This window comes from Doryrhamphus excisus, chromosome 1 (assembly GCF_030265055.1).
Source record: "Doryrhamphus excisus isolate RoL2022-K1 chromosome 1, RoL_Dexc_1.0, whole genome shotgun sequence".
NCBI classification, from domain to species: domain Eukaryota; kingdom Metazoa; phylum Chordata; class Actinopteri; order Syngnathiformes; family Syngnathidae; genus Doryrhamphus; species Doryrhamphus excisus.
Genome location: NC_080466.1, coordinates 355,656 through 381,532, shown reverse-complemented (window position 1 = coordinate 381,532; position 25,877 = coordinate 355,656). Strand labels below are relative to the sequence as shown.

Below are 25,877 nucleotides of genomic sequence, written 5' to 3'. Positions count from 1 at the left end.
TATTTCCACCTTTTATTAGTTTTCATTTTGTGATCATTACACATTCAAAATCACAAATATAACATTTTTAAAAATCAATAATCTCATTGCTGGAAAGTTACTACGTATAATACCCATCTTGAATCAAATGATGAAAGAATATGAAAGAGTTGGAATAGTAAATGTAAAGCAGAAATTCAATGTAAAAGAACAAACAATTCAGGATGTTGACGTTTATCTCCGGGGTCATTGAACACAACACAGTAGCATCACATGCTACGCAACGTGTGATGTAGCCACTCCCTGCATCCTTGTACACTTTGGCCCAAATGACAGGAGTTAGGAGTTAGGAGTTAGTAGCTGAAGTAGAACAACACGAACCAGACAACACATTAACAATTCCAATCATTATTTTCATCATTTTTCAGAAAGAATAATGAATCATTTTAAGACTTGTCATGACATAAAAGAAGGCTGCAAAGCTAACCAATAACGTACCCATTAAGTCAACATCCCTTTGATTGGCTGATCACGTTGACATCAGCGGTTGTCGACCTGACCGGAATTAGCCAATGCATGCACATTTACAAGGAAAATGGGCCATGAAGGATTTTCACCCTGAAGTTCGTCAACATGGTTTTCCACTGCGACACATGTGACACACATCTGCTTTTTGCATAAACACACGAGGGATGATGAGGAAGTTGACAACATTACAACACATGTCGACAAAACCGCTACATCTTTCACAGAAATGAATGTTTTGGGTCTCAAACTTTATGATGTGTGATGTCTGATTAAGCAGGCACTTTTCAGAATAAGAACACGGTGGACCAGGACTTGATGAGCCGTCCCAAATGAGTTCCACTCTGCTTGGTCATTAATCAACTTTGGTAAGATGACATCACACGCCTCCTTGGACACTACCCATCCACAACTTGGCGCTATCGAAACCTGAGGGGGGGGGCAGTGTTTTCCTGAGAGTGAGCAACCATAACTCTTGACTAGCTATTTAGCTTCCTGTGTTGTACCCGTGAATCATGGCCACAGAAGCGACATTATGCTCATAGCTATAGCTATCAGTGCATAATGTGGCGCCACCTTTCACAGTTGGTAACGCCATTGTAACGTTTGAAATGGTAATGAATTCAATTACCCGTTACTGGAAACCAATCAGGGCGTTGGTCCAATCATGCGGATCAACAGCTGCTGTTGCCACGGACGGGAGAAGTCGTATGACAAACACACTCCAGTCTTCCCTCGCAATAACGTTCCCACTTACCAGGGGAAGCAATTCTTGCATTCCCTCCCATAACGCCAGGGGGCAACATTTCCTGACCGTCAGCAACCACAACTGTTGTTGACGAGCGATTTAGCTTCCTGTCTTGTAGTTGTGAACAATAGCGACTGAAGCACCGTCCAACATTGCTACAAAATAACAGTGCAAAATAAGCTGCAACGTTTCACCGTTGGTCACGCTAACACCGTTGGAACGTTTCAAATAGTAATCCATTGGATTGACTAACGCCATTGAACGCCATTGAACGCCACTGAACGCCATTGAACGCCACTGAACGCCATTGAACGCCGTTGAACGCCATTGAACGCCGTTGAACGCCATTGACTGCCACTAACTACAGTGGGAGCTGGGTTATCATCATTAAGGACTCTAACCCTTTCCCATAAGAAACCATGTCCATTAAATAAATGCATGTTCATCCCTTGCAATTCATGGGAATGAATATGGGAATAAATATGGGAATAAATATGGGAATAAATGACCATTTGAGGTTGCTTGTACCTTCACTGAAGATGTGATTGTTTCCAAAGACACTTATGTTGTAACCAGATCAACACCTTCCTCTTCAACACCAACTTCCTGTTTTGCCATGTGCTACTTCCTGCTTGTAATAGTGTTTCTCACCTCAATGATGTGATCCATAAAATTAAAGAAGAGGGAAAACTATTGAATTCAACAGGAAAATGGTGTCAGTAAAAGTAGCCTTAAAAGTTGCTTTATTGCTGGATGTACATGCTTTTAACTGTTTTTAACTGTTGGGTACATGAAAAACTATTTTAAAAGTGTTTTGTGACACGGCTGACGTCCCATTCCGGTTGCCATTGTGTTAGCAAGCTAAGGATGCTAACAGGAACATGTATGATAACTCATTCAATCCCAGCTTTTTTGTTTGTTTGTGTCTTTTTCCCGCAGCTATTTTCCAAAAGACAACCCCTCCATTGCCAACCATGTTGGACCTATTCTTTCAAGGGAACATAATGTAACCGTGTCATCAGCAGCAGTCACATGACTTGGTCAGCTGACTGTGGGTCCCCTCCTGATTGGCTGTCTGTCCTGCAAGGCAGCACTAAAGGGCCAGCAGGTGCAGGTAATCACGGCTCCTGCTGTGGGTGGTCAACAAGCGGCGTGCTAACAACCCTCTTTGATAGCAATACCTACAGAAAACAACTTAGCGGTAAGCCTTTTCCATTTCAGCGGCCATGTCTGTGGCCGCTACATGTGTATGTGTACATTTCTACTGCTACATGTGTATGTGTATGTGTATGTGTATATTTCAACTGCTACATGTGTATGTGTATGTGTATATTTCAACTGCTACATGTGTATGTGTATATTTCAACTGCTACACGTGTATGTGTATATTTCAACTGCTACATGTGTATGTGTATATTTCAACTGCTACATGTGTATGTGTATATTTCAACTGCTACATGTGTATGTGTATATTTCAACTGCTACATGTGTATGTGTATGTGTATATTTCAACTGCTACACTTAGCTGGACAGTAAAGTGGGATGAATGCCACGAGTGAACTTCTACTGAGATTATGAAGGATGGCCATCTGGCTTTCTTTTTCATACCAGCAAGTTGAAGTATTTGTCATTTTACAAATAAGGAGTTAGTATGTTCTCTGTAGGCGGCATTATGAATTATCCTTACTGGCCTTTTTTGCAGTACATTTAGCCAGTGAAGATTGCTTTTATAGTTATGATCCCATATTTCCACACAATAAGTAAGATATGGTAGAACCAGAGAGCAATAAAGAGTGTGGAGTGATTTCTGATTGACAACAAATTTAGCTTTGTTCAATACTGAAATATTTCTGTCCACCTTATGTTGTATATTTGTAATATGAGGTTTCCAGCTCATATTTTCATCTATTGTGATCCCCAGAAATGTATTTTCCTTTACACCGTCTATTTGTATTTGCTGGTGCGTGTCCTTTCTGCTGTTAGCAAACAGCATGATTTTAGTTTTATTTAGGTTCAAGTACAATCTATTATTATAAAAGCATCTTTTTAATACGACCATTTCTTCTGACCTTTCTAATGATTCATCATCCGCCAATAATATCACTTTGCAAATGTCATAGATGTACAAGTTGAACAGTTTTATATTAAAATAACAATTTCTCTACAAACTATAATTTTCACTTTTGGAACTGAGCTGTGTGTGTATTTCCCGTGACCTTCTGCACGCTACACTTCTCCACGCTCTCCTGGTTCCTCCTTCATATCATGTTTGCTTTCCACGCGCTAGTTTTTATGGCTGAAAGGTGCTCGGAGGTGAAACGCATCAGTGGAGGGTTGCATCATCTTCTCTTTTTGCTTCTCGCACAAAAAGCGTGTAAATAGGTTGTTGGATTATAAAAACGTACAAATACGTCTCTGGTATTGAATGAGTTACAACACGGTTTAAGAATAGGACAACGTTGATGGAGCCATCCCTGGTATGCTCACGTTAGCTTGCATCTAGACTTGGTTTCAGAACTTTGAAGAAAACAAAAAGTGATCATTGTTTGGTTAAAAGCTGATTTTGCATATTAGTCTTGATTTTCCCAAGAAATGTCAATCATACTTTCTCAAGCTTGCAGAGCGAAATGGAGGAATTACAGGAGAAAATCCAGAAGGCCGGAAAGACGGTGGCAGTGAAGGGGAACACAAAAGAGTAGAAGGGGTACGCCCGGTCTGTCACGTTGTAGAATGTAGCCGAGCCCGCGTCCAAATCCAACAACACACCAACGCGTTTGGGATTGGGATTGTCAAGCACGACCTCCTTGCTGTCGTGCCAAGCCGACAGTTTGATGTTAAACCACTCCACACACCAGGACTGGCCGTTGCGGCCCAGTCGGCTGGTGGGACTTTTGCGGTTGATGCTAGAATAAGCCAAGCCGATGCCGGTGAAGTTGTTGTTGTTAATTCGCACTTCCCAGTAGTGGCGCCCGTTTGTGAAACCTTGACAAGCGAGCACCTGAGAGCACACGGCGAAGCGCTCGGGGCCGTCGGGGTTCTTGGCGGCGTCAGGCTGGCTGGACACGGTTACCTCGGTGAAGTCCTCGGAGAATATCAGGCGCCTGTGTGCCGTCCATCGGTTGAAGGTAAGCTCCCGGCCGTCTAGAAGTCCAGAAGGCAGACGGACAGGACGTTGGCATCGTAGCAACATTTTAGGAAGGTACGGCCATCGTTCCAAAACTTACACTTCAAAAGGTTGTGCCTTTTTTCAGCAGAAGTAATATTGGCAGGAAGGCCCGCAGCTTCTACAACAAAATAAGATGAAGATGGAACTCCAGAATTCAATGCGCCATGGCACCCCAGGTATTTAGGTCTACCTGTTTTTGCTTTGGACTCGGAACCTCTGCCTTTTGCTTTCCCACTATCAGCCTCCAGGAGATTCTCCATGGAACGACACTTGTTTTTCTGATGTTCCTTGTTGTCTTTCTTCAGCCCAAAGGTGTTTTTTGGTTCTAAGGAAACAACAGTTTTGAAAATGTTGCTTTTTGGGCCATTGACAGAAAATGGCATCGTTTCTCACTATGGTGCGTTTTCATGTCGGCTTTGGCGTGAACTGGTTTAGCTGGTGCCGGCGGGGGGGGGTTTCTTGGGGGGACGTTCTCCTCTCTCTTCTCTGTGTGTAGAAAAATGACAACATCGTTTACCGTACACCGAAGATGTCTAATTCAGGGCCTGCAGGCCGTATCCGCTCCGTCATCTTTATTGTTGCATTTCTGTGGTCTAAAAACTAAAGTGGACCCGCACGCCTTTGTGTTAATATTATATTATATTATATTATATGTCAATATGTTTGTTTTTATCCACAAAATTTGACCTCTGTTTGCACACATTTTGTGGTTAGCACACAATATGGCGCTCGTCTTGTGTTATTAATACATGCACGTGCCCACGGAGTTCTTAAAGGATTTTTGACATGAAGTTGAAGGACATCCCCAAAAGCAGTGTAGTGCACCAACAGAACCCCCGATTCAGATTCTGTTTGGCTTCTCAAAACAATACAGTATGTGTTAAACCAGTAATACGACAATAATAATGACAACACATCCCACGCTGTGGAATACGTGCAACAGGAGAGAAACCTTGTTGGCTCATCCCGAGATCTCACGTACTGTATCCCGTCAATAAATAAACAAACCTGGAAGAATGCGGAATGTCATTGACTGCTACCTTGTTTTAGCAGTGGCGTTCTGGCATCGTACGGCTGACTCAGGATCTGTCGCATCTCTTCCTTCAGCTGAACAGAAAACTGTTGGGCTGCTTTCAACTTTGGGGACTCCAGGTTGATTTGTGGGGGAAACGGATCAAAGGTTGCAGCTTTGGGCAGGTTAACTGAAGCCTGTGGGGATTGAGAGAACTGTAAAAAAAAAATAATCAAGAGAAATACTTCCTGTTCTGTCCTGTACTTCCTGCGGTGGCTATTGTCTCATCAATGCGACATTACGAGTGACCAGTGGAGATTACTACGTATCATCCCAGCGTCTGTGAATGCATCTTAGTAGGATTTCTTCTTTATTAGAAACACAAAAAATGAATACAATATTTTCCTATATGTTCAACATTATTAGAGCCCTCTAGACATGACATAACACCCCTATAGTCACATTTACGCTTGTGTTACCCAATATAGTAGATATAATTATTACATTTAATTATTTTGCCCATTGTGAGATAAATCAAACCTGCAATAAATGTCTGTTGTTTCGGCACTCAAGTCTGGTGCTTGTCTCCCGGAAGGAACAATTACTGACACAGTGTGACCAAAATGGAATACCACAGTCAACTTTAATTCAGCTTCTTCATTTGTTGTATTTTAATGAATTTAGCCATTTTTATGTTTGACAAAGCTTACAAAATAAATGTTAGAAAACAGCATGATTCATTCAGTTTCTAAGTTTGAAAACAAGTGAAGCCATAAATTCTAAGCGCAATATGGCGAGGGACGACTATGTAAGAGATTGAAATGGTCTCACCTGCAGAAAGGCCACCGTTTGGGACTTGCACAGCAGACTCTGGATCTCCTCCTTGGATTTGGTCAAGTTACTGATATTGTCTGAAAAGCGCTTGATGAGAACCTTGAGCTTGGTCTGACCAGACGTCAGCTCTTGGTCCAATAAGCCCATAGCATCACGCTCCTCGCTGACCAGCATGTCTTTGATCTGCTGATACTCGAGAGCCATGTTCATCTTCATGAAGACAGCCTTATCCTTGAATATGAAAGGAAGATCACAGACGAGCCGTGAACGTGACAGGCAGCTGACCAAATAGCCAGGCTGCATTAGCATTAGCAATAGCTAATAGCTAAGCTGACATCACATTTAGTGTATAGTCGCCTCTCCTGTATCGCAGTTCATTGGTTTCAGGCCCAACCGTGATGAGTCCATTTCCACGGAGGAGGAGTCAATATTCATGAATTGATATTTTCATAGTTGGATATTATGACTTTCCAAATACATTTTTACCATTATTAGAGCCCCGTATACATGAAATAACACCCCTATAGTCACCTTTACACTCCTGGTATTATTTTGTTGATGCCAAGCAACTGTAACGTGCAGGCTACAGGATCACTGCAGGGACATAAGAGAGGGCCACCACTTTAAATATCATTTATATCAATAGCATGGTGCCGAGCTACTCCAAAATATAATTAGCCTCCAGTTTGTTTATTCCAAACTTAAAGGGTTTCAAACAGAGAAGGGCAGAGTGAGAAGCCAAAAACCACTTCCACACAAACCAGGAGGAGCTTGTTAAAGTCTAATCCAAGCCATGGGTCCTGGCAGTCCAATATGACATTGTGAAAAAGGCTCTCATCCCATTCTGTGTGGAAGTGGTCATTTTTTCATCCTTCTTTCCACTCAGTTTCAAACTTATTCTGAAGTTTAGTACAAATAAAATGGAGGCTAACTGATTAGCTAGCAGTGTGTCATTGTTACAGTGGCGTCCGTCTCGTGTCGTTCAGAGATCCCGTTCCCTGCGCAAAAACGATGCACGATGTGGTGTAAACAAAGCGAGCAGTCATGTTGACGTGTACGTCTATGTGTGGCAGATTGGTTACAGGACAATCAATCAATCAATCAAGTGACAAATGTCATAGTGAGGATGGATGATGGACTGATGTACATTTTTTTTAATGCCATGGGATCCTCCCACATTACGTTTGAAATATTAACACAAGGAACTTTCCTAATGCTACCGATGAGTTATGTTTTATTATTGCTTATCATGTCTACTATATTAGCTATTGTGGAGTATGAAGGTGACTATAGGGGTGCTATTTCATGTCAACAGGGCTCTAACAATGTTATAAAACTGTTTTTCGAAAGTCATAAACGCTTTTCTGGTGGGAACTCGAACCAATGAACCACGACAAACGAGCATGTTGTCCACCTGACGTGTCAACCTTAAACTGCTGGGGTTTTACAGTATTTCCTTTATGGCAATGTGAGTCATGACCTTCTGTCGTAAAACAGTTATGTAAGTACAATCAAGATAAATACAGTTTTATTTAAGATCTGCGGTTACCTTCAAGGTGTTCTGCATGCCTGCCATTTCAGATATGACCGTCTCATTCCTTTGAATCTTCTTTTCCACCAAACCCAACTTTTTTCTCAACTCAGACTGCAAAAAGAAAAAAAACTGGTTTGCACTTTCTTAATGAGCAAAGTTTGCTGTTTAATTTCATTTTTCAACCCTTCCTACATGCTGTCACTCAATGCATCTTATGCAACAGTGTTATTGGTGTGCCAGGAAGTAGAAAACATGTTGATGAAAAAGGCAATCATTGGTATGGATGAGTTGAACGTTTGGGAAGGTGTGTGTCCAATACATGTAAAAGTAACGCCGCATTACCAACTATTACCACCATACCAACAGTAAAATACGGTGGTGGTAGTGTGATGGTCTAGGGCTGTTTTGCTGATTCAGGACCTGGAAGACTTGGAACCATGAATTCTGCTCTCTACCAAACAATTCTTAAGGTCAATGTCCAGCCATCTGTTGGTGACCAACTTGGGTTCTACAGCAGGACAATGATCCAAAACACAGCAGCAAGTCCACCTCTGAATGGCTGAAGAAAAACCAAATGAAGACTAGTCCAAGTCCTGACCTGAGTCCTATTGAGATGCTGTGGCATGACCTTTAAAAGGGCAGTTAAAGCTGGAAAAGCCTCCAATGTGGCTGAATGACAACAATCCTGCAAAGACGAGTGGACCAAACTTCCTCCACAGCTGGAAGAGACTCATTGCAAGTTATCACAAACGCTTGATTGCAGTTGTTGCTGCTAAGGGTGGCCCAACCAGTTATTAGCTTTAGGGGGAAATCACGTTTCCATTGAGTTCAGCGTGTCAAGTCAAAAAGTTGACATTTCCTGAGCCTTGAACTGAACTTGTTCAGTAACTTGTTCATGCTATTGTTGCACTTGAACGCAGCACACCTCATACCTCTTGCATGATCCTCTGCTGGTCAGGAGAGACGAGCGAGCAGGTTTTGTGCGCCGTTTGAAGGCAGAGGATGCAGATGAGGCGGCCGTGCTGAGGGCAGAAGAGGTCCATGGGCCTGCGGTGGTCCCGGCAGATGCGTTCCGACAGGTCGCCGACGGGCTCGGTCAGCTGATGGACGCGGAACACCGGGTTGTGGTGATGCGGTCGCAGGTGCTCGGCGCAGAAAGACGCCATGCAGGTGAGGCAGGTTTTGGTCGCCGGTGACTCCATGCACGTATCGCAGTCCACCCTGTCGGGTTTAGGGGTCGCCGCTTGGCTGCTTTTGTCTTCGGAGGCAAACACCTCGCTAGAACGTCCTTTGAAGGTCTCCACCACGGTGCTGAGGACGGTGTTCTTCTTCAGCTCCGGCTTGACGGCGAAGTGGGTCCGACATTGCGGACAGTCGTACACGTCCGTCCAGGTGGCGAGAAGGCACGCCTGGCAGAAGTTGTGCCCGCAGGGGATGGTGACCGGACAGTCAAAAGGGCTCAGACAGATACAGCACGTCAGCTCGCTTTCCAGACTAAGCAGAGAGAAGTCCACTTCCGCCATGTTTGACGCCACGACTGGGAGGCCGGGAAGGAAACTCACGCCACTTTGACAGAAACGAAAGTTAACGCCCACATTGAATGTGATCGATTATCGAAACCGAGGACGGCAGTGTTGTTGGGTACACATGACATCATGTTGTTCCCAAGTCCGAGAGCCATTTTGTCAGTTTTTACTGTACGTATGTATCAAAGGGACTAAATGTGGCTAGCATGGTGATCACACCGTCAGGAGATCTGGGTTCCATTGGACATCCCTGCGTGGAGCTTGCATGTCATTGGGTGATGGCAGGGGTCAGCAAACGCACGTCTTTGTAATGAGTTTTAAAAAATCCAACTTTGTGTGAGACCATGAATGCGTCCTGGCTGAGTTCTGACTGGTGATTGGATGAGGATGAGCAGACAGGATGCTATTCAGGTCTCCAAAACACAGGTCAACATGGAGGACAAAAGGCATACTTTCCCGGAGCCATTTGACATTTCTAAACAGAAATGAGAGGTCATTAAAAAAAAAAAAAAAACAGCGGCCTGGGAACTTGTTTGGCCAGAGTAAACAAAGTACTAACTAAGTACTAGAAAGAATACTCCATCAACTTGTCTTTTCTTACATGAACTACTTTGATGCCACCCTGCATGCTCTCAATTCAACCAGTGTCATTTTTTAGTTCTAGGTTAGTGCTGTTCATTCATTCATTCATTCATTTTCTACCGCTCATCCTCACGAGGGTCGCAGGGATGCTGGAGCCTATCCCAGCTGTCTTCGGGCGGGAGGCGGGGTCCATGATTGAGGTTTTGGCCTATTGTATAAGCAGCCCCCCAACATGCTCGGAATGATGTATTATGTATTCATTTTAACTGCACAAAACAGCACAAATGCAGCACTAAAAAATGAGTTTTGAGTGGGGGGGGGGGGGGGCAGCTTCTCTCAGGTCAACAATTTCCTTTGTTTGTCTTACGATAGGTCCGCCCCTGCATGCTAGGTTAATTAGCAATTGTAAATAGATATGAATGTGAGTGTGAATGGTTGTTGGTCTATACAGTATCTGCCCTGCCATTGCTGGACTAAAAAGTACGTAGCCAGGCCTGGGGGGGGGGGGGGGGTACATGACAGGGAATCCCATGGTTATTTGTGTCTTCAAATAGGCTGAAATAGGCATTTCATCCATCCATCCACCCACTGATACATATTTAATCCTGTTTACATGACACAGAATATTACCCAAAAGGCTATGACTCACAAGTATGTTTTTTTACCCCCCCCCCCCCCCCCCCCCATCAACGTCATCCTGGAGCTGAATCAGGTGTCAGTCTTAGAAACTGGTTTCTGAACTACTTGCTGAGACAACAAAGAAAACAAAGTTAGATGACACAATAAACATTCTTAATCTAGTATATTATTAGTATATTACTGTACTAAAAGGGGTTTTTGGACTGAAACATTTTTGTTCAGGCCAACTATACTTTTACTGTGATACATACTACTATATCAGTACTACTATATCTATCGACTATATAATACTACTATATCAGTCGAGTGTGTCAAAACAAACACTTAGCAAGTGTGTATCTCTTATTTAGCATGTCACACAAAGGGTGCCAAGTACCAAGGGTACCAAGTACCAAGGGTGCCAAGTACCAAGGGTGCCAAGTACCAAGGGTACCAAGTACCAAGGGTGCCAAGTACCAAGGGTGCCAAGTACCAAGGGTACCAAGTACCAAGGGTGCCAAGTACCAAGGGTACCAAGTACCAAGGGTACCAAGTACCAAGGGTACCAAGTACCAAGGGTACCAAGTACCAAGGGGAAATACTGACTGACTTCCTGTGAGAGGTGGGCTGATCAATTCAAATATCGCTGTTATTGATAACAGGATCTTATCAGTATCGGATTGATACTAAGACTGAGGAGATCAATATCTGTTTGTTTTTTATTGTATTGTTCAAATATATTGTTTGTGGCTGCACGTTTGTTTGTGGCCCCCACCCCCAAAACATGCTAGGTTCATTGGCCACTCCAAATTGTCATAGGTATCCCCACAACCCTGGTGAGGATAAGCGGTAGAAAATGAATGAATGAATATTGTTTGTATTTGTATATTATATTATTTCCAAACTCAGTGAATATGTTTTTGGACACAAGAGGGCTTTGGGGGTAAAAAAACAAACAAAAAACAACAAGGGATTGAAATAGTTTTATTTATTTTGAACATAGAAGTTACATAGTACGATTCCCAAATACAGCATAGCTTTTGGGTACTTTATTCAAGATTGATTAACAATTAAACCGCGGCATAGGAACGATTGTGGGGAATGCATATGAAATCTAAACAGGTTGCTTTTCACCAGCTTGCACGATACTGTGGTAGGCCTCGTTGAGGCGCCGGAGGTCCTTCATCAAGTCTACAAACTGCTCCTCCTTCAAGGACACAGGAGAAAACAAATCAGCTCACTTGAATCCCTGCTGAAGGCAATGATGGTATGCAGAGAGATATTCATGGTACATTCAAATTAAGTGGGTAATATATATATACAGTGTGTATAAAATCATTTCATTGTTACTGTCAATCTTCCCACTGCAATATATGTTAAACAGCCTTAACCCATTTTAGCACTTTACTCAGGGGTGGTACACGGTGGTCGAGTGGTTAGCGTGCAGGCCCTCGGCCATCTCTGTGTGGAGTTTGCATGTTCTCCCCGTGCATGCGTGGGTTTTCTCCGGGTACTCCGGTTTCCTCCCACATTCCAAAAACATGCTAGGTTAATTAGCCACTCCAAATTGTCCATAGGTATGAATGTGAGTGTGAATGGTTGTTTGTCTATATGTGCCCTGGGATTGGCTGGCCACCAGTCCAGGGTGGACCCCGCCTCTCGCCCCAAGACAGCTGGGATAGGCTCCAGCACCCCCGTGACCGGTAGAAAATGAATGAATGAATATTGGTATTTCTCGACTCGCGCTAGCAGGTTCGCACGTGTGGCCTCCGTATTTCATGTTTCTGTTTTCTGAAGTCGCAGCGTCTTACCAACGTGTTCATTCGCTCGGCTGCTGCCGTGGCGACATTCATCTTGCGCTCGTCATTCTCCCTCTCCTCCTCGATCACCCCCAACCTGGGTAAGGTACAGATAGTCAAGGGCTGCGTCTCAAATGGAATACTTCCGTCAGTACACTTCAATGAGTATACCGCGTGCACTGTGCACTTCGTTCCCGAGGGTTCCCAAACCATCACGTCGCCGCACGCTTACTGGAAACGCCAATGCCAATATTTACCTGCTTCTTCTTCTGCTTGCTACTTTCCAACGGGTTCCTCCTAAGCGGTTATTATTTGAAGATGCCACCTATTCGGGTGCTAAATGGCCATCACTGCACGCTCATGGTTTGGGCCAGTTTGGGTTTGGGTACTTAAACTGCACTGCATTTTGCTGTCATAAGTGTGAACACACTCATACTCAAAAGACCAAGTGGTGAACTGGGATCCAGCCAAAGTGCTCTCTAGTGACAAATATTCCATCATGGAATAATGCCAAAGTGATTCAAAGTCTTGTTTTGAACATTTTCCATCAATCTTGTGCATGGAATGCCAGCGCCTGAGTGCTGGATACGCTGGATCATACCTGAAGGTGGCGCTGGCAAGCTGCTCATCACGGACGGCCAGCAGGTCCCGGATCTCGCTGACTTGGGCCTGCAGCATTGCGTGCTGATCCATGCTCTGGATGATGAAGTCCTCCAGCCTCTTTGCCATTTCAAGCTCCCGCTCCGTCACCTGGTCTACGCCCAGGCGGAGCTCAGACAGTTCTTGGGTGTGCTGGTGTGAGGTACGCACAAACGGGTCCTTAATGGTAGCAGCATTGTTATGGAAGCGGCGCCAAGCGGCCTGTACCTACCCGATCCAGTAAGCTGAGTCCTTCGTGTTCTTCTTGCATCTCACTGGGGTCCTTCTTTTGGATGTCTTTAATCCAAGGAACTGGTGCACATGCTTTGCTTGACTCGCTCTTGATGGAGACAAAATATCGTTTTAGAATTGCTCCTATTTATCGTTGTGACTTCGCCCAGATAAGGACAGTTGGTGATCATATTGGCCTGCTTATGTATTGGAGAATAAATACTAATTTATTGACTTGTTAGCTGAATATATGAACAAGATAAAGTGTGTTTACATTATCAGCAGTCTGATATGGTCACGGAATGGACCAACTCGGCCAAAGACAGGGCGTGCTGTGCGTTTATTTAGCAGAGGATTTCATCTCCAACAATTATACATATTTACTGTACATAAATAAGTCCTACTATCTGCCTGAGTATACATAATGACTGAAAAATCCATAAACGGCCAAGCTCCGCCCATTGCCTAACCACAACAGTCATGGCTCCTGGACGGTCTTGGAGTATACGTTCTTTATTTCACTCAAAGTCCACGCATGCAACCCCTACACCAGTAAAGAACGTTCCTTGTTCACGCTGACACGCTTTGACTTATTGTATCACGTGATCCTGTCAATCAAACATACTTTATTTATACTCACAGCTTGTGGGGATGAGATAAGAGGCAGATCTTGCTCATCGTTGGCTATGGGCAGAGCTTCAGAACTTGTGTGTCTCTTGATCCTCTTCTCAGGACGTCTATATGGGGCACTCTGAGTTCGGGTGACAGGCTTCCTCCTCCGGGCTCCGCAATCGCTGACAAATGAAACAAATGTGTGAGTTTGTCAGTAAGATAAGCGCGTGTCTTACACTGGAACCGAGGGTATGTACATATAGCCAGACAGGAAGTATAGACCCCTTGATCCTCTACGGAATGTGTAGGTATGGAGACTTGACACTGCAGCTTCACTTCCATCATGTCATACCTATTCCAAGTACATTAGAATAATTCCTTATTTCAAGTAGTCAGTGTCCAGCTTGTACCATCCTCCAGTTGGTACTGTCCAAATGATACTGTATCAAAAACACATGTACTACAATAGCGTGATGTAGTACAGATGTACACCAAGTATACCAGTGAAAGCTACTGATTAGCCCACCCGTTTATTAGACCCTTGGAGTCCTGGGGAAGCTGCTGGAGAGACGACTGGTGAGGGCTGTACTTGCTCAGGTCTTTAGGAGGAACGTACATTGGTTTCACTTGTCTCCGTGGACTACAAAGAAAAACCATTGTCACTAAAATACAACGAGTGATTGATCCCATCGACCACGTACCTGTTTATTGGGATGTGGGGTACCCCAGGGCCCAGGGACTCTGTTATCTGGTTCAGAATCCAAGGTAGAGGATGCAACTTCTCGATTGTTTCCTGCAAAATGAAGAAATACAGCTATGGTTGATGCTAACAGGCATTTTTGTTAGCCAGGATGAGATCCATACTAAAAGGATGTACAGAAGATAATAGTAACATCCTGTATTGTCTGTCCCTGTCCCTGTCCCTGTCTTTTCATTGTATTTGGTTTCTTCTAGTTCTGGTATAGTAATTCATGATTGCGTTGCCAGTAAATAGTTTGTGCCTTGTGGTCTTTGTTGGGTTTGCCCAATGTAGTCATGCGGTAATCCCTTGTTTATCACGGACAATAGGTTCCAGCCGCGGCCATGATAAGTGAATTAGGATGGACTATTCTGGTCGTTAGAGCATAGAAAACTTCTCAATGTGATCGTTCACATGATTAGATCCTTGTTGACATCAAATAACACTTTACATTCTATGACCCAACATGGTAGACATCAGAGACTGCTGGGCGTGACATTTCTTATAGTGAAAATGACTAAATTACCCCCCCCCCCCACCTGGGCCCTCTGATGGACGATATCAACCAGCAGACCATGCAGCACGGCCAGTCGCAAAGGTAGATCCACATATCCATCAAATGAGCTCATTGGGATCTCGGTGCAAGGATCCGACACGGTGAGTAGAAAGCCCCTCATTCCATCCCAATGCTGCTGTAAGAATTCATTCATGAAGACCATGTACGCCTCCTTCTCTCCAAACCTGCATCAGAACCACAACGTTAGACTCCCCAAAGGTGATTTGGATGTTTGAAGCAGTCCAATGAACCATGAGGGCACGTGAAGCTTCTCACAGGGTGAAGTTCGCCAGGTTCTGGATGACCTTAGCAGTTAAGGTCAGTGTGCGAAGCGTGTTCGAGTCTGGGTAAGACTGCGTCAAACCAAACAGCGATGGACTGAGGATAGCCGGACACAAGAAGCGAAGGAAGAGGGAAGCGGAGATGAGACGTTGACCAATCTCTGGTCTTCCCTGGTCTTCACACATCTCGGTCCAGCTTGAGAAAATCTTGTTCAGCTCTTCGGGAAAGTGTCTGAAAGACGTTATTTGAGTTAAATGCTAACACGACGACCCAAGATGGTTACTTTTCTCACCCGTGCAGGTCAATAATTTTCCGCACTGCCTGGTCGCACACTTCCATCAAGTGCTTCTGATTGTTTGATAGCTCCGAGGCATGACATTTGCGAGGGTCGACTTCGTAGCCGTCCCCCGTCATGTAGAGGCGTGTAATAACGTCCCCTGAAACCAAACAGAAGGTAAACCTCTTTACCTTCAGAAGCCAGCCGTCACTCCTCTACCTCCTTTACCGAGCGTGTCGATGAGATACTTCTGTCCCACCAGCTTCATGTATTCATCTATGGCTTTAGTGGCAAGGCTGTTCTCTCTGAAGATCAACGCCTCCTTCTCTCCCAGACGCTCAACTTCAGCTCTGGCCAAATCAACAAGGAACTCCTAGAACATATGAACACATCACGGGGATTCCATCAGGCTGTCTTTGAGTTAGAATAGAATCTTGGACCCTGAAGTCCACAACATCTTTTGCCTCCGATGTATTCACCTTGGCTTTGCCAATACTCTGCAGCACATGGACGAGAGCTCCTGCCAGCTCCTCCTTCTCTTTGACGTTCACAAGAGGCTCCAAGCTTTTGCACATGTCCACATAGTCCACAGTCACATACTCGGCAAATTCTTTGTATTTCTCCATCGGCAGAACCTGCAGGTTCTGGAACCGGGCCTTGATGCGGAGAGAGGCCTGTGGCCCCAGAAGTTCTTTGCTGCATGCCGAGGCTGAGACCTTGCACGGAATGATGGGGTACCACTTTTCCTGATAGGCCCTGCCTCGAATCTCCGCTAAGCGAATATCCACGCTGCCGAGCAGATGTGGGCCGAACGCTTCCCCGGAATGCCGCTTCTTTTTGGAGTCCTCTTCGCAGAAAAGGTACAACGTGATTTGGGAGATGCAGGGAAGATTGTCCAGCTCAAAGAACTCTCCCCAGAACAACTGAAAGCCCCCGGCTCCTCCTCCATTCCCGCCCAGGTGTCCGGAAGAACCAGCGGAGCTGTCCCCAGCCAGATGAGAGCGGCTGGACACCTTGCTGCTGGAACGGGCGAACAGAGTCCCGTCCAGATGTACCTCACAGTAGTAACGGCGTTTGGGTGGCAGATCCTTTGCTTCGTTGACCCACAGACTGAGGGAGTTCTCTGTGCGCTCAGTGTTATCCTGTGGGGGCAGTAAGGAAGAAACACTTTCACTTTTCATTCTGGACTCGAATTCTTGGATCCCATCGCTCACCTTGTTGGGCTGGGCAGCCCGTCTCAGATCTTCAATCCATCGATCACGTTCTGCAGCTGAGGAGCAGCCAAAGCAGTGCGTGCTCTCTGAGTTGATGACCTATATGGACAATTACAGTCTGACAATTACAATGAAATCCACTCTAAGAAAAAAACAGAAAAACAGTACTATAGTATAGTAATGTATACAGAGATACTGTGTGGATAAAAACAGTACTATAGTATAGTAATGTATACAGAGATACTGTGTGGATAAAAACAGTAATATAGTAATGTATACAGAGATACTGTGTGGATAAAAACAGTAATATAGTAATGTATACAGAGATACTGTGTGGATAAAAACAGTAATATAGTAATGTATACAGAGATACTGTGTGGATAAAAACAGTAATATAGTAATGTATACAGAGATACTGTGTGGATAAAAACAGTAATATAGTAATGTATACAGAGATACTGTGGATAAAAACGGTAATATAGTAATGTATACAGAGATACTGTGTGGATAAAAACGGTAATATAGTAATGTATACAGAGATACTGTGTGGATAAAAACAGTAATATAGTAATGTATACAGAGATACTGTGTGGATAAAAACAGTAATATAGTAATGTATACAGAGATACTGTGTGGATAAAAACAGTAATACTATAGTAATGTATACAGAGATACTGTGTGGATAAAAACAGTAATACTATAGTAATGTATACAGAGATACTGTGTGGATAAAAACAGTAATATAGTAATGTATACAGAGATACTGTGTGGATAAAAACAGTAATATAGTAATGTATACAGAGATACTGTGTGGATAAAAACAGTAATACTATAGTAATGTATACAGAGATACTGTGTGGATAAAAACAGTAATATAGTAATGTATACAGAGATACAGTGTGGATAAAAACAGTAATATAGTAATGTATACAGAGATACAGTGTGGATAAAAACAGTAATATAGTAATGTATACAGAGATACTGTGTGGATAAAAACAGTAATATAGTAATGTATACAGAGATACTGTGTGGATAAAAACAGTAATATAGTAATGTATACAGAGATACTGTGTGGATAAAAACAGTAATATAGTAATGTATACAGAGATACTGTGTGGATAAAAACAGTAATATAGTAATGTATACAGAGATACTGTGTGGATAAAAACAGTAATATAGTAATGTATACAGAGATACTGTGTGGATAAAAACAGTAATACTATAGTAATGTATACAGAGATACTGTGTGGATAAAAACAGTAATATAGTAATGTATACAGAGATACAGTGTGGATAAAAACAGTAATATAGTAATGTATACAGAGATACTGTGTGGATAAAAACAGTAATATAGTAATGTATACAGAGATACTGTGTGGATAAAAACAGTAATATAGTAATGTATACAGAGATACTGTGTGGATAAAAACAGTAATATAGTAATGTATACAGAGATACTGTGTGGATAAAAACAGTAATATAGTAATGTATACAGAGATACTGTGTGGATAAAAACAGTAATATAGTAATGTATACAGAGATACTGTGTGGATAAAAACAGTAATATAGTAATGTATACAGAGATACTGTGTGGATAAAAACAGTAATATAGTAATGTATACAGAGATACTGTGTGGATAAAAACAGTAATATAGTAATGTATACAGAGATACTGTGTGGATAAAAACAGTAATATAGTAATGTATACAGAGATACTGTGTGGATAAAAACAGTAATATAGTAATGTATACAGAGATACTGTGTGGATAAAAACAGTAATATAGTAATGTATACAGAGATACTGTGTGGATAAAAACAGTAATATAGTAATGTATACAGAGATACTGTGTGGATAAAAACAGTAATATAGTAATGTATACAGAGATACTGTGTGGATAAAAACAGTAATATAGTAATGTATACAGAGATACTGTGTGGATAAAAACAGTAATATAGTAATGTATACAGAGATACTGTGGATAAAAACAGTAATATAGTAATGTATACAGAGATACTGTGTGGATAAAAACAGTAATATAGTAATGTATACAGAGATACTGTGTGGATAAAAACAGTAATATAGTAATGTATACAGAGATACTGTGTGGATAAAAACAGTAATATAGTAATGTATACAGAGATACTGTGTGGATAAAAACAGTAATATAGTAATGTATACAGAGATACTGTGTGGATAAAAACGGTAATATAGTATAGTATAGTATATAGTATGTATGTATATATATATATATATAGTATAGTAGTATAGTAGTATAGTACTGTGTGGAGCGAAGAGTGGAGAATTAGAAGTATTTGGGGTCAACAATCCAGAAGAATGGAGATAGTGAAAGGAGGTGAAGAAGCGTGTGCAGGCGGGGTGGAACGGTGGGAAAGTGTCAGGCGTGATGTGATAGAAGAGTTTCAGGAAAATGAAAGGAAAAGTATACAAAACTATGGTGAGAGCAGCCATGTTGTTTGGTCTACAGACAGTTCCACTGAGGAAAAGACAGGAAGCAGAACTGGAGGTAGCAGAGATGAGGATGCTGAGGTTGACATTGGGAGTGACCAGGATGGACAGGATCAGGAAGGAGTACATGACATGGACATAACATGAGGCCAGACTGAGATGGTTGGGACATGTCCAGAGGAGAGATGGTCAATATGTTGGTAGAAGGATGTTGCCAGGTAGGAGGCGTAGAGGAAGACCAAAGAGGAGCTTTATGGATGTAGTGAAGGAGGACATGAGGGTAGTTGGTGTGAGAGCGACATGCAGAAGAGAGGGTTGGATGGAGGAGATTGATTTGCTGTGGCGACCCCTGAAGTAAAAAGCCTAAAGAGAAGGAAGAATACTGTAGTAGTGTATAGTTCATCCTGTGTGTTAATGTGTGTACTAATGATGTGGCAAACTTTAGTACAATATGCAGTATTTACATTCCTCTTAACATCATAGATTGTTCTGGATGCGTGAGGGCGCTGTGTTGCCATTCGTTACTCTGCTGGTAACCCCGCCCCTTTTGGCCAAAGTACTCGGGAGGAGACAGAAGAAAAAAGAAGTTTGTAGTACTACTAGTAGTACTACTATGTCTGTCTTGGTTCAGCCGGAAAACAAAGAGATGTTGGACACCGAGCACAGGCACCTGGACTTGATACACGATAACAAGAAGTGTACCTCAAAACAGTACTTCTCCCCTAAAATAGAGCTGTGGACCGGCCTGACGACAGTGCTGGCATCTGCACTTAGATCCAGACTTCCCACTGGACTCACTGGAATGGACATGGACTCCCTAGAGCCGTAGTGCCTGGAAAAAGGAAGTGAGAGTTTCTGGGTGATTGATCAAAGGAAACAGTGATGCAGACCTCACAGCTAGGAGACCTGAGTTCAATCCCATTTGCATGTTCTCCCCGTGCATGCGTGGCTTTTCTCCGGGTACTCCGGTTTCCTCCCACATTCCAAAAACATGCTAGGTTAATTAGCCACTCCAAATTGTCCATAGGTATGAATGTGAGTGTGAATGGTTGTTTGTCTATATGTGCCCTGGGATTGGCTGGCCACCAGTCCAGGGTGGACCCCGCCTCTCACCCCAAGACAGCTGGGATAGGCTCCAGCACCCCAGCCACCCTCATGAGGATAAGCGATAGAAAATGAATGAATGAATGAATGTGACTGACAGGCGTGTTTGTCCTATTACATTGCTTATTCAATCATGTCTGTGCTGAGTTTCAGAATGGGTAGGTCAGGTAGGACTGCTTTTAGAGGTGAAAACAACATGAAAATCCAAAAGCTGTCTATAGTGAAAAACAAGCATTTCTGAATCTGAAAGATGGAAAAACAATCAGAACCAAAGCACAAACAGCCAGTCATAGCCTGTACAGCCATATTAGCCGTAGCATAACCTGGATATGTCAAATCAACAGACGTCCAAGAGGTAGACTAAGGACAACATCAGCATATGAAGAGCTTGCAACCAAAAGGCGCTAAATCCATTTTGACTGATTTCGAGAAAATGAATGATTTTTAATTACGCACATATCAATCTATTTGGTCATCAAGTCTATATTGCAAATGAAAGAGCTATCAATATAGGTCATAAAAATGCATGCTATAAAAATCCTGCACACACCATGTATTTTATATATTTTTTTTAATTATTTTTTTCTCGGATTTAGCGCCTTTTGGCTGAAATGATGGATTTAGCGCCTTTTGGCTGAAATAAATTTGAAGTCACCTTTAACTTCTTCAATGGCATTGTTGTAAAAGAATGTAAGGTGCTTTAATGTGCTATGCTAATAAAATAATTACAACACAGAAGCCATTCTCAACATACAATACACCCCCCCCCCCCCACACACACATGCACTCGTTCACCTTCACACATTCTGTATGTGCAGTGCCAATTGTATTCTTCTCTCTGATTGGTCAGATTGTCACTAGATGGGAAACTTGGGCCAATCAGAATAAAGAATAAAGAAAGGGATTTAGCTCCTTTTGGTTGAAATCTGAAATGGAAATAGTGCCTTTTGGTTGAAAGCATAAATTTCATATCACTTTTTTTCATATTTTTAAAAATGATTTCAAGACCAAAATATGTGATTTGGATCCACATGACAGAGGTCTATTAAACTCATGAAAAACATGCAACTTAGTGAAGATTTAGCGCCTTTTGGTTGCAAGCTCTTCATATGAGGACAGATGTTAGTGACATCAGAAACATATAGACAAACAACCATTCACACTCACATTCATACCTATGGACAATTTGGAGTGGCTAATTAACCTAGCATGTTTTTGGAATGTGGGAGGAAAGCGGAGTACCCGGAGAAAACCCACGCATGCACGGGGAGAACATGCAAACTGTTTGAAATCCCATCCACACCAAAAGTGAGCAATACTTGACCTGCTTCCTTTGTGGAGTCCCATGGGGTTGACTTGAGTGTTGCTGGTTCTCTTTGCCTTGTTCTCAAGCCGTCGCTTAATCAGCGCCTTCGGGATCGAACATCAGCACAATTCCATTCAGCATAAATTACAAACACGTCTCAAAAGGATCTTTTTGTCTGGCAGGTTGCACACTCACCCTCACGCCACCTTCTTCTTTCTTCGGTCGAGGGCCCAAGTGGTCAGGAGTACATTCTGAAAGGAATGTTGGAGTTCGAGTTCATCCTTTCCATAAAAGCCCAGGTTACCATTGCTCATATCTCAGTTTCCACTTAAAAGTGGATGTTGCAGCTAAAGACGTTCACTACTCTCACTTACCCAGCGCTCCACCACATACAATCCAACGTCTGAATCCCATCATCTTGTAGCCAGGTTGGGTTTCAATCTTTTCCCATTAACATTCCCTCACTGACCCAACCGCTTAGCAAAGAAGCAACCTCTGATCTTCTTGAATGAAAAGCAAACTATCTCCGTGCTTTCACTGGACCGCACGAGCAAATGAGCGATGCTATCTTCCCTAAAAAAAAAACAGGATGCAATTTCACATTCACCCTGGTATTAACATTCTGCCATTTCCTTTGCGCCTGTCTGCAGGATTCAAACATGGGTTCTGACGTCAAACAGAGACTTCTGCTTTTTATGCGTATCAATATTCATTTGTTTATTCACCTGTTTCCATATCCACAAGGTTCTGCATGCTGAGGCTGGACAGGCAGCTGGTCACATGGTTCCGTGTCCACATTGTCGGCTAAAGACGCATCAGGAAAGCAAAGAAAAAAGATAGAAACCGGAAGCAAGATTTTGTGTGTGTGTGTGTGTGTGTGTGTGTGTGTTGATGCTGTTACTTCCTCCTCTGGAGAGATGAGAATCTGTCCATCTTCAAGAACACAGTTGCTGATGTTCCATAGGGGAACCTCCTGGGGTGGCACCCACTGCTGCTTGTGATGTTCAGCTTCATGCTGACCTTCATCCAAACCTGTCCCAGCAACAGACGCAGTCGTGGTCGTGGTGCTATTAATAGTCATACGTTGTGTGATGTGTGATGTGTGAGGTCACGTTTTCACACAGGGCGATGTAGGTTTGGATTATTTCCTCCTTTAATAATGTCCATCCATCCAACCATCTGCAATATGGTATATCCTCACTAGGGTATGCTGGAGCCTACACCAGCTGAGGCGAGTTTCCCTTAGTAAAAAAGTTTCATCTAAAACTGCACAGATGCAAGACATCTATAGAGATAGTAATGGCTTCCTTTCATTTCTGTTCATTGTAGTTGACTTAGGTATACGTTCAGACTTTCATCGCCATCTTAGGAACGGAACTTATGAGTACACACGGGACCTCATGTACAGTACATGGAAGTGGAAGGAAAGCTGACAGGATGTGAGCAGCTCTACGTACGCTACGGAAGGCCAGATAGCATCACTGGCAACTTTTCACATGGGGGTGGTCGGGGTAGGAAAGAGCTGGGAGGAAGTATTTATCCAGGCTTGTATCGTTTCGTTGTAGTGACGTCGCTGATGACGCGTTGGTGTGATGTACGGAGATTCTATGTATTGGTTATCATGCTAAATGTTGTTCTGTTTTGTACCTTTCTGAACTTTAACAGAAATAAAAACACTGAAAATACAATATACTGCAAATAATACACATTGTTGTCATCTACGCATATTGGCAGATGCAGGAGCAGCAGAGACCTTTTTATTCATTCATTCATTCAACCTGTTTTCTAGTTGGACTAAATGACAGGTAACATGAATAGGATCAAGGAAATGAAAGAACAAGTACTATTCATTGAATTGAAAAGGTATTTTCTGCGTTATGAACATGCTTTCAGTTAAATGTGTAGTATGGCAAAAATAGCCCCCAAAAACTTAACAAATTGATACGTCGGTTCCAGGAGCCTCCCCTTCTCTCTTCAATTGTCATTGCCTACTCAATCAACCCTTAATATGTGTCACACACTTTTTAAACGTTTAAATGTGAAACATTTGTAAATGGTTCATTGTGTTAGATATGTCAAAAAATAAAAAGTATTTTCATGTAAAACAACATTTTTGTGTGTTGTTTATGTTGTGGAATACTTGTGTAGACATTTTGGGTAAGTAAATGTGGCTAAATTTGTGTCAAAGTGAACGGAAAAGGTAGAAACACACTTTTCTTCTGTTGGAAGATGAGAGTCTAATGTTTCTTTTGTATGTACCATGCTTCTCATCATGGGCCTTATAGCATGGCCTTGAACAACCAGTCCAAGTCATGAAAACCGGCTGGTACCCAGAGGGACCACTTTAGAAACATGGCTGAGATTGAATGAATGAACTTGATCATATATTAACTTGCTGAAAGGTTTGGGGCCAGATTGACTGTTGAAGCTAGCATTTTGAAGCTAACAGCACACAACTATGGTGTGTTCAAGGATGGCTGAACAAAGTGCGACATCTCGACACTTGATGAAAACATTGTCGGTGAAGCGTAAAGACATAAACTTGTAAAAATTAACAGCAATACCTGTATTAAGACACATTTAGAAATGATTACCAACTTATGGTCAGACCATTTTTTTGAGAATTATTATATATATATAGTTATTTTTTGGTGGGGGGGCTTTAACAAAAAAATCCATATATTTGCAAGTCGGCGAACGTACAGGGACACATCATGTCAAAGTATATGATGTCTAATACGTTTCATGAAGGAACTCACCCGGTAATGAGGGGGTGCTGTTCCTGCTGAGCAGTCTGGGCCTTTTCAGCTTCTGAGACACGGACCTCCAGTACTTTTTCAAGCGGGCCCCTCCGCCGTCTTGTTGGGTTTCTGCGGATGTGTCGCAGTCGGCCTCTGTGGGGGTTGATGCACCGACAGAGACGGAGGACTGTGTCAGGGTAGCAAAAAGCGCGGCAGGAGGCAAAGAAAAGGCCCTTCTGAAGGGATTCTTTCGTGTGGAGTTCATCTTGGTCGCTTTGTCTTCGGTGTCCTCACTCATTGCTTTACGCCAGGTTTGCATTTTGCTCCATTTGATTCCTTTTTGAACCTTCTCAGTTCCATCTTCCATCCCCTCATGAAGGGATCCCTTGGAGCCGGTTTTCCATTTGTATGTGTTGAGAGGGTCCGTGGACTGAGATGCTCGTCCCTCAAGGAGATCTGCAGGAGAGCTCCTATCCTTCTCCGGTGTGTCTTTTTGAGATGGATCATCTGCAGGCTCCACTGGTTTTTCCTCAGAACCCATTTTGGATTTTCAGGGTGTTATAAATCTGTCTTTGCATGAAACAAAAAATAAAGCTCCAAACATGGTGCGTCCAGTACCTTCATCAGAGGTAGCTGTGTCCCTCTGTGCCTTTCCTCTCGTGTGGATGGAAGTGTGTCAAGAGTGAGTTCCATGCGGTCTACTCTCGTCTTTCAGCATTTCCTGTCTTGCAGAAATGTTAGCCGACACAAGCCGAAACCATTTGAAGGGCCTGTCTGTCAAAAAACACAACTTGTCAAAACTCTCAATTTGAAGGCCAATTTATTGACATCAGATTCACTGTATATAATTATATAAAGTGAAGTTGGCCAAACAGCCATCATCCAATCATGAGCCAAAGATGTCGGCTGTCGTGTGATATGTAAGAATCCATGTGCATATTCATGTGCGATAAGGATAGGTCTTCTTTTTGGATCATCCATCATTTTCTATGCCGCTTATCCTCACTATGGTCGCAGGTATGCTGGAGCCTATCCCAGCTGTCCTTGGGCGAGACGCCGGGAGAACCCTGGACTGGTGGCCAGCCAATCCCAGGGCACATATAGACAAACAACCATTCACACTCATTCATACCTATGGACAATTAGAGTCGTCAATGAACCTAGCATGTTTTTGGAATGTGGGAGGAAACCGGAGGACCCGGTTAGGGCTAACCACTCGTCCAGTGCTCATTTTTGGATCAAAATAGGCTATAACAAAACCAAAGACTATGTATTATGTATATTTGTGTAGTTCTTGAGTTGAACTTTGTATTTTCGTGTGGAATTTTTGTGTGTGGAATGTAGCATCAATGGGGTACAAGGAGGCGGTTGATTTGCTGTGGCGAC

At 42.9% G+C, this 25,877-nt stretch overlaps 2 protein-coding genes across 4 annotated transcripts; both read right to left on the bottom strand.

Moving 5' to 3' along the window:
• Positions 1-4: 4 nt before the first annotated feature.
• On the bottom strand, positions 5-9,493 carry trim25 (tripartite motif containing 25). Of its 2 annotated transcripts, XM_058075152.1 has the most exons (8): positions 8,731-9,493; positions 7,814-7,909; positions 6,262-6,495; positions 5,459-5,627; positions 4,812-4,904; positions 4,609-4,743; positions 4,477-4,536; positions 5-4,393 (listed from the first exon to the last, which is right to left on the bottom strand). In XM_058075152.1, the coding sequence occupies exons 1-8, from the start codon at positions 9,319-9,321 to the stop codon at positions 3,852-3,854; spliced, it is 1,920 nt and encodes a 639-aa protein (XP_057931135.1). In that variant the 5' UTR covers positions 9,322-9,493; the 3' UTR covers positions 5-3,851. The 2 variants fall into 2 exon arrangements, with proteins under 2 accessions (XP_057931135.1, XP_057931145.1); XM_058075162.1 differs by lacking the exon at positions 4,812-4,904.
• Positions 9,494-11,502: 2,009 nt separating this feature from the next.
• rasal3 (RAS protein activator like 3) lies at positions 11,503-25,147 on the bottom strand. 2 transcript variants are annotated; one of them, XM_058065403.1, is made up of 19 exons: positions 24,510-25,147; positions 22,652-22,782; positions 22,476-22,554; positions 21,946-22,001; positions 21,769-21,854; positions 20,043-20,172; positions 16,874-16,972; positions 16,139-16,801; positions 15,888-16,032; positions 15,675-15,819; positions 15,377-15,613; positions 15,084-15,285; positions 14,507-14,598; positions 14,332-14,445; positions 13,834-13,987; positions 13,195-13,302; positions 12,925-13,115; positions 12,336-12,420; positions 11,503-11,731 (listed from the first exon to the last, which is right to left on the bottom strand). In XM_058065403.1, exons 1-19 carry the CDS (start codon positions 25,030-25,032, stop codon positions 11,639-11,641), a joined length of 3,333 nt encoding a protein of 1,110 aa, XP_057921386.1. In that variant the 5' UTR covers positions 25,033-25,147; the 3' UTR covers positions 11,503-11,638. The 2 variants fall into 2 exon arrangements, with proteins under 2 accessions (XP_057921386.1, XP_057921387.1); XM_058065404.1 differs by lacking the exons at positions 22,476-22,554; positions 22,652-22,782; positions 24,510-25,147 and adding an exon at positions 22,125-22,404.
• Positions 25,148-25,877: the final 730 nt, after the last annotated feature.